The 13,194-nt window shown below is 49.1% G+C and overlaps 1 protein-coding gene across 10 annotated transcripts in view; it reads left to right on the top strand.

Annotated features, from left to right (window-relative positions):
- Nucleotides 1–13,194, top strand: part of DAG1 (dystroglycan 1) — a 77,958-nt gene that overhangs the window by 57,683 nt on the left and 7,081 nt on the right. For all 10 annotated transcript variants that reach the window (XM_066351000.1, XM_066350995.1, XM_066350999.1 and 7 more), the window contains one exon: nt 732–1,130. In XM_066351000.1, coding sequence (XP_066207097.1) covers nt 846–1,130 — 285 coding nt within the window. In that variant the 5' untranslated portion in view covers nt 732–845. The remainder of the gene's footprint in view (nt 1–731; nt 1,131–13,194) is intronic.

Here is a 13,194-nt window from a genome sequence, read left to right as displayed (position 1 = left end):
TTAATAATGTATTTAACTTAATGTTTCTTTATTATATATCATTTATTAATATTTATTACTTAATATATTAATGTCCAAAATATTATTTCAATATGTAATGAATATTTTAAAAGTATTAATGAGATATTTTAGTTTCCTTTTTTTTTGTGACAGAGAGAGGGACAGATAGGGACAGACAGACAGGAAGGGAGGGAGATGAGAAGCATCAAGTCTTTGTTGTGGCACCTTAGTTGTTCATTGATTGTTTTTCTTATATGTGCCTTGACCGGGGGCCTACAGCAGAGCAAGTGACTTCTTGCTCAAGCCAGTGACCTTTGGGCTCAAGCCAGTGACCATGGGTCATGTCTATGATCCCACACTCAAGCTAGTAACCCCGTGCTCAAGCTGGTGAGCCCATGCTCAACCTGGCAGTTTCGAGGTTTTGAACCCGGGTATTCTGCATCCCAGTCCAACACTGTATCCGCTGCGCCACTGCGTGGTCAGGTACATTCCTTTTTTATACAAAGTTTAAAAAAGTTCAGTGAGTACTTTACATTTAATGGGCCAACCCCATTTCCAGTGCTCAGTAGCCACATGCAGCTGGTGGCTCTGTACTGGGCCAGCAGGATGAAACTAGATCCATCTCAGGGTAGACATTCTTGGCAGGAACACTTACGGGATAGTACTGCCTGTGCACAACTTTGAAATCATGGGAGTTGCCGAAGTCTGAGACGACTCTTTTTCTTTTTCAGGCTCTGAGTGCTCCGGGATGGAGCAGGTGTGCAGAGGTTGAGGACCCAGCTCTGGGACCACGGCACTTCCTTCCTTTCATTGTGAAATTATCGGCTTGAACAGACCCAACCTGGATGAGGATGTCTGTGGGTTTTTCACTGCTGCTCCCCCTCTGGGGGAAGACCCTTCTCCTTCTGCTCTGTGTGGCTGTGACTCGGTCCCACTGGCCAAGTGAACCTTCGGAGGCCATCAGGGACTGGGAAAACCAGCTTGAGGCGTCCATGCACTCGGTGCTCTCAGACCTCCCCGAGGCGGTTCCCACAGTAGTTGGCATTCCTGATGGTACAGCTGTCGTTGGGCGCTCATTTCGAGTGACCATTCCAACAGATTTAATTGCCTCCAATGGAGAAATCATCAAGGTGAGACTGGATTCTTGTCTTCCATTTTTGTCTTAGATTTTAGTTTTTCAGTGCTATGCTCTAGTGATTCTGAGCTCAGTTCTTCTAAAACCTACTAAGTGTCCCTTAAGAGGGGACAGCCACTGATGTTCACAAGAGGGTCCCCATACGTTTCCAGATAGCATCTTAAACCTTTATTCTCACTCCTGTTTTGAGGGTGTCACCATTAAAAAGCCTTTACATCTGTAATCTGGAAGATCTCTTGAGCAACTAGTTAGGGATTTCATGGAAAAAGGCCTGCGGATAGGAAGAGTTCTGCTTTCAGTAACCACGGGATTAAACCCAAGAAATAATAGAACTTTTAAATGCTTTGAACCTATTTTTTTTTAAAAAAAGAGATAAATAATACAGTTTTGCTCTTAATTTGGTATTTTATATTTACTAATGTATTTGGTCACTTAGAACCAAAATTAGTACCCAAATTTCAGCTTTGCTCCATCTCCTTTTGGGGAAGCAGTCCAGAGAACAAAGGGATCTGAGACCCATGTAATAGGAAGAGGATCTGGCCAACCAAGGGGGAAATCAGGTGAAACAGGAAGCTTCTGTGTGAAGAAGCACTAAGCCTTCGTCTGGGGTTGTGGGACCTTGTCATTTCCCATGGTCCTCAGTAGGTTTGCATGGTGGCTCTGTGGATTTGTGTGGTGTACCTCTCAAACTATGAACATCTCCTAGAGCAGAGGTCAGCACACTTTTTCTTAAAGGGTCAAATAGTGTATTAGGCTTCACAGGCCATTTGATTTCTGTTACAACTTGTCAACTCTGCCATTGTGCCAATGTAGTATAGACAATCTGTAATTGAATGGGTATAGCTATATTCTAATAAAACTTTACTTATGGACATAGAAACTGAAATTTAAACTTCATACAATTTTCACATGTCAAGAAACATTCTTGTTTTGATTTTTTTCTTTTTATTGACTTTATTAAGGTGACACTGGTTAACAAAATTATATAGGTTTCGGGTGCACAGTTACACAACACATCATCTGTACACTGTATTGTGTGTGCAGCACCCCAAATTTGTTTCTCTTTTTTTTCTCAATCACTTGAAAATATAAAAACCATTTTTAGTTATGGGCTATACAAAAACAGGTGGCCGGCCATAGTTTGCTGATCCCTGACCTACAGCATTCTTTCCTTAGAGGTGTGGCTTGAAGATGAACTAAAAATATTTTAAGACCAATGCTTTATGTATGGTGGGTTTTGTTTTGTTTTGTTTTTATCTGTATTGCATTTATTTATTTATTTATTTATTTATTTATTTATTTATTTATTTATTTATTTATTTATGTTACAGAGACAGAGAGTCAGAGAGAGGCATAGATAGGGATAGAGAGAAATGAGAAGCATCAACCATCAGTTTTTTGCTGCGACACTTTAGTTGTTCATTGATTGCTCTTTCATGTGTGCCTTGACTGTGGGCCTTCAGCAGACTGAGTGACCCCTTGCTCAAGCCAGCGACCTTGGGTCCAAGCTGGTGAGCTTTGCTCAAACCAGATGAGCCCACGCTCAAGCTGGCAACCTCGGGGTCTCGAACCTGGGTCCTTTGCATCCCAGTCCAACGTTCTATCCACTGCGCCACCACCTGGTCAGGCTTTATTGCAGTTAGACTTCTACATGCACACCATGTTCTGGCTACGTATTTGTGTGTTTAAGTCACCAAAATTTAGTGGTTTCAGACGTCCGATTTGCTTTGCTTACAGTTTTTGTGGCCAGGAATTTAGAGATTCAGAGCCCATCTGGGAACCTTGTCCTGCTTCACATGGCACTAGGTAGAGTGGCTCATCTGGGACTGCAGGGAACACTTCCACGGTGACTCATTCATGGCTGGCAAGTTGGTGCTGCCTGTTTTGGTTTTCTTTCTTTTTTTTTTTTAGAGAGAGAAAGGGACAGACAGGAAGGAGAGAGATGAGAGGCATCAATTCTTCATTGCGGCACCTTAGTTTATTGATTACTTTCTCATATGTGCCTTGACTGGGGGGCTTTAAGCCAGTGACTTTGGGCTTAAGCCAGTGACCATGGGGTCATATCTATGATCCCACACTCAAGCTGATGACCCTGTGCTCAAGCTGGATGAGCCTGTGCTTAAGCGGCAACCTTGGGTTTTGAACCTGAGTCCTCAGCATCCCAGGCCCACACTCTAGTATGCCACCGCCTGGTCAGGCAGTGCTGCCTGTTGACGGAGCATAGTTGGGATTGTTGGTCAGAGTTCTTGGTTTCTTTCCATGTAGATTTTTCCATGGGCTGCTTGGATTTCCTCATAGCACAATAGTTGGGTTCCATAATTAGGTAGTCCAAAAAACAGGAAGTAGAAGGTGCCAATCTCTTAAGGCCAGGGCTTGGAGACTTGAACAGCAACACTTCATTGCACATCATTGGTCAAAGCACACACAGGCTGTGGTCAGTCCTTACCAACTTGCCCTTCTCTGACCCACACCTTAGGCATCTAGATTAGAAATGGGCATAGTTTCTATTCCACTCTTCCCATTGAGAGGTGGGATTATGCCCCTTTTCCTTGAATCTAAGCAGACCCACTCCTCATCCGCACCCCCGTTGTGCTCTCTGTTGGCCCTCTTCTCTTTGGTCATGCCTTGCTTTCATGGTGGCACTGTAATCTCAGAGGTGATCATACTTCTGAAGATCCTGGTTCACTTCCATGGAGCTCTTTCTGGTTTGCGGAGTGTTTGCAAAAGATTTCTATGTAATCTTCATAATATCCCACCAAGTCAAATGCTAGTCTCACCGATAGGTGAAGAATTGCAGTTTTGGGTATGAACTTCTTGCCTAGCTGCAGATTTGATCTTCTGGCTATATAAACCCTGCAGTGGTTGCCCTTGTTCCAGTGGCCATTGGAATGTTTTACATGGGTTAATCTTGACGAGAGAGGCCTTGAATTGATACAAAGAGCTGGATATTTGATGTATCTGGTAGACAGACACTTGACAGGCTCATTTGCCAGGGGATACAGAGATTTTCCTCAGAAAACAGGATGTTATCTGAGCCTATTTACCTGTAGAAAGCAGACCATTTAGTAGCTGATCAGTCTGTAGAAAAACAGATGAAGATGTGTGACTCTTCATCCCAAATAGTCTTACCACCAGGGTTGTGTGGGGTGGGAAATTGGATCAGAATGCCAGACTTCATTCCTGGAGCTTTGGTTTCCCTTAAACGGGACTGAAAAGTCTTTATGTTAAAGAGGTTTCCCCCTCATTATAATAATGATGGATAAATGCACATTGTAGAAAAGAGATAAAGAAACTCTCTTCTGGTTCCTACCACTCAGTGAACTTCTCCATCATTTCTTCGTCAAGAGGTGTCCATGTCACATACTCACCCTGCGATCACACTGGATGTATTTGAACCTTTTTAAATTTCCTGTAGCTTGGGTTTTTTCACCCTTGGATGTTAAGTATTCTTTGGGAATGTAACTTTTATTTTATTTTTAAAGATTTATTTATTGATTTTATGGAGAGGGGAGGAGGAGAAGCAAGAAATATCAACTCATAGTTGTTTCACTTTAGTTGTTCATTGCTTTGCTTGTTGCTTGTCTTATGTGCCTTGACTGGATAAACCCTGGGTATTTTTTTTTTGTTGTTGTTTTTTCTTTACAGAGACAAGAGAGAGAGAGTCAGAGAGAGGGATAGACAGGGACAGACAGGAACGGAGAGAGATGAGAAGCATCAATCATTAGTTTTTCGTTGCGCGTTGCAACACCTTAGTTGTTCATTGATTGCTTTCTCATATGTGCCTTGACCGCGGGCCTTCAGCAGACCGAATAACCCCTTGCTTGATCCAGCGATCTTGGGCTCAAGCTGGTGAGCTTTTTTGCTCAAACCAGATGAGCCCACGCTCTCAAGCTGGTGACCTTGGGGTCTCGAAACTGGGTCTTCCGCATCCCAGTCCGACGCTCTATCCACTGCGCCACCGCCTGGTCAGGCAAGCCCTGGGTTTTAAACCTGGGACTGAAGCATGCCAGGTCGACACTCTGTCCACTGCACCACCACAGGCCAAGCAGGGAATGTAACTCCTTTAATGGCTTCCCGATATTCTTGTGTATGTGCAGAACATTTCAGATCTTGGTCCCAAGGAGCCTTGTGGGGGTGACCTCCAAACTGTATCCATTACTCTTACCATCACCCAAGCTACCATTCACTCATCTCTTCCCAGGCCTCCCACCTCTATTCTTTTTTTTTTTATTATTAATTTTAATGGAGTGACATTGATAAATCAGGGTACATATGTTCAGAGAAAACCTCTCCAGGTTACTTTGACATTTGATTATACTGCATTTCCATCACCCAAAGTCCAATTGTCTTTCGTCACCTTCTAACTGGTTTTCTTTTTCTTTCTTTTTTTTTTTTTGTATTTTTCTGAAGTGAGAAGCAGGGAGGCAGACAAACTCCCGCATGGACCTGACCGGGATCCACCCGGCACGCCCACCAGGGGGCGACGCTCTGCCCACCAGGGGGCGATGCTCTGCCCCTCCGGGGAGTTGCTCTGTTGCGACCAGAGCCACTCTAGCGCCTGGGGCAGAGGCCAAGGAGCCATCCCCAGCGCCCGGGCCATCTTTGCTCCAGTGGAGCCTCGGCTGCGGGAGGGGAAGAGAGAGACAGAGAGGAAGGAGAGGGGGAGGGGTGGAGAAGCAGATGGGCGCTTCTCCTGTGTGCCCTGGCCGGGAATCGAACCTGGGACTTCTGCACACCAGGCCGATGCTCTACCACTGAGCCAAACGGCCAGGGCCCTAACTGGTTTTCTTTGTGCCCCTCCCACCTCTATTCTTGACCCCTCTATCTGTTCTCCACACTGAAGCAAGACGTCTTTATGTCTGTAAAGCTTAAATCTGTTTAACCACATCCCCACCCCCATTACCACACTGCACTTAGGCTCAGGCCCCTTTCCCTTTGCACACCATGTCCCAGCCACACTCACCTCTTTCTGCCGCACAAACATGCCAGCCTCAGGGCCACCGCAGGCCTCTGGCTTTCTTCTGTCAGCATAGGTATGCTCAGGTTCGGTTTGAACCTCACCCGGACCTTTGAGCCCTTTCCCTCCACTCTGATGAAAGCAGCTTTTCCACAAAGCCCTGTGTTATGTTCTTAGAAAATTTATGTACTTGAAATTTTTATTTTTTGCTAGTCTGAATGTGTGACTCCCATCATCACATAGTAGGCCCCCTAATGTTTATGGGCTTGCAGAGGGAATGAGGACCCCTTCAGTGCCTGTAAACTTGCTTTGGATTGCTGAGGCCATTCTGGCTGTGTGTAGGGAGAAAGGCCAACCTGTGTGGAGGGGTTTCAGGTGAGGGCTGGTCTCCGGTCAGTTTGGACATGGCTGAGTTGCCTAACGAGGACTCATGGGCAGAGCCTCTGCCTGAGATCTGCTGAGATTAGATGGTGTGAATGTCATACTTGCTGTCTGGTCAGGTGGCTGCGTGGCGTTGGTGATAAAATAATTGAGTGTTTGCAACTGACCAAAACTCTATTGAAAGAATAGAAAAGTAAGTCTTATGCTCAGTGAGCTGCACTGGTCGCCTGCTGAGCCTTGTTTGACCTATGCGGGCTGTTGGTTATGCTGACTTTTTCAAGAAGTTATGGCAACTCTGGGAATCACAGTGGCAGAGAGAGTGCTGCTTGGCATCAGCCAGGTGTGCCCATCAGGTAGCATCAGCTCCTAAGACAGGGGCTTCACTAAATTTTATTTTATACACTGGCAGCAAGGACACAGCAGGTCAGGGGAAAGAAGAGGGAACTTAGCCCTGAGGTCCTGAGCCTGTGCTCTGTCCTCCCCTCCCCGAGCTGTCCTCCCGTATCTGGACCGCCTGCGTGCAATCCCGGCCTGGCAGTGCCGGTGCCCTGCTGTTCTCCAGCTCTGTCGGGGATCAGTGAGAGATGATCAGCCCAGCTTCACTCCCAAATGTGCTCCGCTGACTTGATGATGCAGAAAGGGGCCACAGGCTGTCTCCAGGCCCTTGTGACCGCATGGCCTTCCTCAAAGACCTGGGTGGTGAAGCTCTGCTCTCTGTGGCGGATGGTCCTGCTGTGCGCTCCCTTGGAGCAGCCTAGGGGCCTGTATACAAAGCTCATCCCAGGTCTTGATGGTTATTTGCTCTCACAGCTGCTTTTGGACCCTGGAGCACTCTCCTTCCTCATCAGGGACTCTGGGGACTGGCCCCACAGAATCCAGGTGGCCTTTGCTGAGCGGGCCGCAGGCTGTCCCACATTGGCCACAGATAAAGTGACTGACTCCTGCTTCCCCTGGGACTGGTGCCTTTCCTTTGATGGCAGTGAGTGTGGCTGTCCAGCTGAGGAAGGCAAACGTATGCCTGGAGATGTCCTAACCCTTCCTCTGTGGGTGGTCAGGAGAGACAGCTTTGGATCCCATGAAGTGACCAGGCTGCCTCTCTAGGGCCCCCCAGATGTCTCGTTTTTGTAGAGCTGGCACGGACGGCTTTTCATTCCTGTTTCCCCTTAGCCTCCTTGCTTGGGGACAATGCTGACTTTCCCTCAGCCCAAGATGTCGGCAGACTGGGAGCAGCCCTTCCTGGGACTCTGCTCTCAGCTGCTGGCATTGGCCCCCAATTGTTTCCCTGAGAACAATGGCCACTCTTTTTGGCTGGGAAGGGAAGCTCATGAAAGGAGCATTTCTCTGGATACTTGAGAGCTATGTGGCAACCCCGCCTGCGTGAGATGAACTGTGGTTTCTTCCTGCCTCGAGTGGGTGTTCCCTGGCTCTGAATGGACCCCTTGTGGACCCGGCACACCGGGAAAGTCCGGTTGGCGAGGGACGGCATCCTTGGGGGTGGTTGTCAGAATGGCATTTGCCTGGACGCAGCAACTCAAATACTCACTGAAAATATAGGCCTCTATGCTTTGAAAAAAAATACTGATGGGGACAGAAGGGACATGACAAACTAAAAATAGATGATGTCAGGGCTTGGGATAGACAGACTGATTCTGAGAATTTTATTAATGTCTATAACTATGCTAAGCTGTCCCTTACTTTTGGGGGGAAAAGATTAATTTTTGTTTTTATTTTTTTTATTTATTTTTATTTTTTTATTTTTCTGAAGCTGGAAACGGGGAAGCAGTCAGACAGACTCCCGCATGCACCCGACTGGGACCCACCCAGCACGCCCACCAGGGGGCGATGCTCTGCCCATCTGGGGCGTCGCTCTGTTGCGACCAGAGCCACTCTAGCGCCTGAGGCAGAGGCTATGGAGCCATCCCCAGCGCCCGGGCCATTTTTGCTCCAATGGAGCCTCGGCTGTGGGAGGGGAGGAGAGAGACAGAGAGGAGGCAGAGGGGGAGGGGTGGAGAAGCAGATGGGTGCTTCTCCTGTGTGCCCTGGCCGGGAATCGAACCTGGGACTTCCACACGCCAGGCCGATGCTCTATCATTGAGCCAACTGGCCAGGGCTAATTTTTGTTTTTAGATGAGTTAACATTAGGTAAAATGCTTCATAACTCAGACCAGAAGGGCACTGACTGGGCTGGACAGGCTATGTTCAGAACGTGATCCTGCGGCCTTGGCCTTGATGACGGGAGCCGTGTGCTGGTCTGAGGTTTGGGTGTCTAGCAACAGGACCAGTGATTGTCTTTCCTGAGGGTGGCTCTGTTTTACTTGTCAAAGCTTCCACTGTGGTGGTTTACCCTATGTGGGGAGAAACTTGGCTCTTTGACCTCAAGCCGGAGGTTCTTCCTGTTGACCTGTGCCATCTCTGGACCCAGTCATGTGATTCATTTGCAGAAGGTGATTTTGTCTACGGAGCAGATTTGTCTCATTGTCATGGTCCATGACATAGATACAGGATCACCCTGAATGTGAGTCAGCTTCATGGGGGCCTCTGATACTTGATTGGAGGCTCTGTCATCAGAGGGACCATTTCCTGCCTCCCTGAGCAGAGGAGGACACACAGTTGGCCTTGAACCACCTCATGTCTGAGTGCCTACAGGGTATTTATTGCCTGAGGTACCCAGTCATAGATGGCTGCAGGTTGCTCCAGCTCTGCAGTTTGGCTGAGGTGCAAGGAGACTGAAGTGTCAGGAGCCAGTGACCAGGTCTCAGGGAAGGCAGGGACTTTGCCAGGACAAGCTACTAGAGCCCCAGGCAGTGGGATGTCACAGGATAACAGTCTATGCCACTTAAAAATGGACCTCTGGTAAGACCCTCTAGTACATCTGGAGGTAGAATCAGGAAGGGTTCAGCCTGACCCCTCGGACTGTGCTGTGTAGATGTGTTAGTAGGAAGGTACCCACAAAAGGTCTATAGTGTGGAAAAAGAAGGGTTTGTAGTGTGAGGGAATTCTCAGTTCTCACCAGAGGCAGTTTTTTTATGTGAAAGTGCTCACCCATCTTTCTGGAGTCTTCTCTGGCCGTTTCTAAGTCCTGTAACTCCTGCCTGGGTAAGAGACGACCTTGTGGGCTCTGCATGGTAACACTTGGGTTTTCTTGGTTTCAGAAGCCAAAGGTCATAGACTTAATCAGGCCCTGGTGAAAGTCCAGGTGTTCAGTTGTGTAGTTCGCTTGTGCCTAACTGGCTGGCTCATGTTGCGGGCGGAGACCTGCCGTTTTTGATGAGGGACTGAGTAATGGGAGCTCCTCTCTCATTTGCTCTCTCCTGATGTGGAAGGATACTGATTTGGTGGGAGAAACTGCTTGTGTTGCATGGTGTTTAGCACAGGTGCTGTATCTTTTTCAAACCGGAGTTTGATGGTTTCTGTGCAAGAGAGGGTACCAGCAAGTGGTTGGAGAGAATGTCCCAGGATTGAGCAGGGAGTCATTACTAGCCATCTGCTAGCTCCGGCTGAGGAATGACCGGAATCTTTCCATCTGGCAGTTCCCGTCAGTGGTCATGCTCATTCATTGTGGGTATCACTGGGTGAGGGCAGTCTTTAGAACTCCTGGGTCTGCCCAGGTTTTGTGGTTTTGATTCACAATGTTGTAGATGTACTTTAGGGATCAGGATCTCTAAAACTGTGTGCATGGCTGTTTGAGATTTTATTTCTCTCTGTGCTGGGCTTGCCTTCCATCTCAGAAGCATGTCCTTTCTGAGGGTTGTTGAAACTGGAAAGATTTCTGGCTGTTTCTGGGTGCCTTATGCCATTCTCAAGTTGGGCTTTGTCCCGCAGCCCCTGCCTCCCGCAGGTGTTGCCATGCACTCTGAGCTCTGCAGCTCCTTTCCCGGACGCTGCCTTATGAGGACAGCAGGCCTTGTCTCCCATCACTCCAGGGCGGCGGTGGTTGGTGATGGGGTCTGCGTGAACTGAAAACCCTGGAGAGTTCCGTGGTTGGGACCAGACTGTCCCCAGAAATACGTGCTGGTGCTGAGGAACACTCCCACTGAGTTCTGATGCCTGCCTCTCACCCGCCTGCCGTTCCTAGCCTGGCAGCCCTTAGGGTTATTGTGGATGGTAACAGTGCAGGCAGGGCAGACGCGTTTGTATGAGGAAACCGAAGACTCCAAGGTTAGTGAGAACCTCGGGTGCAGATAGGCCGGCTGCAGCCCACCTGTTTTAGACTGAAGAGGAAGTGATTGCCGGTGTATGGGCTGTTACCTTCAGCGAGTCCTCCCCTCCCTGAACCTCCCCCCCAGGGTTTCCATTCCCTCATGGCAGACAGGTCTTAGACAACCAAGTCCCAGAGGGCCCTCAGCCTTGGCCTTATTTCCATACAGCAGTGGCTTCCAACCACTGGTCTGCAGCACTGGTCCACGAACGAGCTAACCACCCTGATGTTGTATGAAGATTATAGAGTCTAGAATCATTGGGTCTAGTCTTCATACAGCATCAGGGTGGTTAACTCTTTCACGGACCGGCACGAAATGGCGGACCGGCAGTTGAAAACTACTGCTCTGTAGGATCCTGGCCACCCCTTCCTGTGGCTTCCTCACTCCATTTGATGCTCTGAGCTGCTTCTGCTTTGGGGAATGAGTGAGGAGACAAGGCCTCAGTGTGTGCGAGGTGCAAGGCCAGTTAGCAGGGAGGCCTGGGGAGTGCAGCTGGGACATGCCCTAGACCTGTTCGTGCGGCAGGCTCGCAGGGTGTCCTGGGTCTCTGCTCAGCCCCAGGGGTGGGTGGGGCAGTCAGTACTGACGGAATTCAGCATGTGCCTGGCGATAGGATCATACAAGGATGGCCCAGTTTTCCTCTTCACAGATGAGAACACGGGGCTGAGGTTGGGTCAGGCCTCAGCCTGCCTGGAGCCTGGGACTCAGCGCAGGGCTCCTGGAGCTGGGGCTTCCCCTCGGGTGGGCTGTTGTTACAAGGATGAGTCCTGGCCTGTCATGGGGACTGTGTCTCTTAGAAAGAAGTTTTATATCCCACCTCACCCCCAGGCCCCAAGAGGAGAAGCGGTCGAGTTCTGAAAGCTGGGGAGAATGTCGGGAGTTCCCCTGGACTGAGGGACTGCTGCTCTGTCAGGGTAGAGCAGGTGTCGCAACCCAGAGAGTTCTCTCAGCTGCATGCCCGCAGGAGGGAGAGGCCACTCAGTGGGATCTTTCAGGGACTGTGGGTGCTGTCAGCCCTTCAGGCATGCTCGGACTTCCCAATGTAGGGGCTTTCCCCAAATGGCCTTGTAAATGCAGGGGTGCCAGCTTCTCTGTGACTTGGCCAGGTTCCTGTGGAGCTCAGAGTTGTTTTGCTTCCCGCGGCCCTCCCATTGACATGAGTCTTTGCCACACAAAGTGCCGCCTGGGCCTGATACTGCTGGTAGCAAGGTGCTCCGAGGTGCATGGGTTTTAGAATGTTCCTGTTGGTACCTTTTCCTTCCAGTCTGAGGAGACCCAGGACCCTGGGAACTGTCTGCTTCAGGGCTGTCGACTCAGCTTGAATACCTGTCCTGTGGCCAGGCGTGGCCAGGGTCGAGGACCCCAGGAGCCCGAACCCGCAGAGGGCAAGGCAGGCAGGTATGCAGGTTGGAGAGTCTTGGCTGTTTTCCTGACACAGCTACTCCTAAATGTCTGTCTGCAAAGCTGTAGGTAGACCATAGTGAAAGAATGTGTCTCAGTTATCAACACAAGGCTACCATTTCTGCTCTTCTGTCTCCCAGTTAGAAGTTGAGCATCATAACTCGCTTTGGTGAACCCTGGCGTTTTCTTTAATGTTTGTTACGGTATGTTCAGTGTTACTTGGCATAGTTTAAATAAGCTTATGTCTTTCAAGATTGGCTGTGTGGGAGCCTAGGCTAGAGTGGCCTGGGTTTATTTGAGGGAAGGAGGGAAGAAGGGAAAGGAAGAAGGAAAGAAGGAAGGAAGGAAGGAAGGAAGGAAGGAAGGAAGGAAGGAAGGGAGGGAGGAAGAGAGGGAGGGAGGGAGGGAGGAAGGGAAGGAAGAGAAGGAAGGAAGGAAGGGAGGGAGGGAGGGAAGGAAGGAAGGGAAGGAAGGAAGGAAGGAAGGAAGGAGGGAAGGAGAGAAGGAGAGAAGGAGAGAGCAGAGCCCTGCTCGTAAGCTTGAGGGGGTGGGGCCCATCTCTGTTTTAAAGTGCCGTGTGTAGTGGGGGTAGACTTGGAAAAGCACTGCAACTGCTTACTTATCTGTGCTGACGGGCCACGCAGAGCTTGGCACAGGCCTAGCTGCCTGACCACTCAAGAATGTCCCATGGGCTCGGCCAGCTAACTGGCACCACCTCTGGGACTTCTCCTGGTCTCTGCAGGCCCTGTTTATTCTCTATAGGTGGCTTCTCTTTGGCTGACTTCACTCAGCGCTCCCTCTAGGCCCTCCTCTTTTTTCCCTCGTTGCCCTGCCTCTGCCAGGTGTGCTCTCATCTCAGTGGTAGCAGTGGGAGGGAGTGAGGTTAGGAAACATCCTTGGGTGGTTAGAGACCTAGAGCACACACCCTGGCTCACTTAACTGTCCACCTCTCAGGACCTCAGTTCCTGCCCCACCCCTGTAAAACATCTCCTAGCCCCTGGCTTCTTCATTCAGGCCTTACATCTTTGCAAAAGAAGAGCATTCAAACTTTGCTTTATATGTTTATAGGTAGATGAGGCCATTTGCATATTTAACATACTTGAACTGAAAAAATTTTTTTT

Source organism: Saccopteryx leptura, chromosome 10, assembly GCF_036850995.1.
Source record: "Saccopteryx leptura isolate mSacLep1 chromosome 10, mSacLep1_pri_phased_curated, whole genome shotgun sequence".
Taxonomy (NCBI): Eukaryota; Metazoa; Chordata; class Mammalia; order Chiroptera; family Emballonuridae; genus Saccopteryx; species Saccopteryx leptura.
Note: the sequence above shows the minus strand (reverse complement) of the source record. Positions and strands in the feature narration are given on the sequence as shown.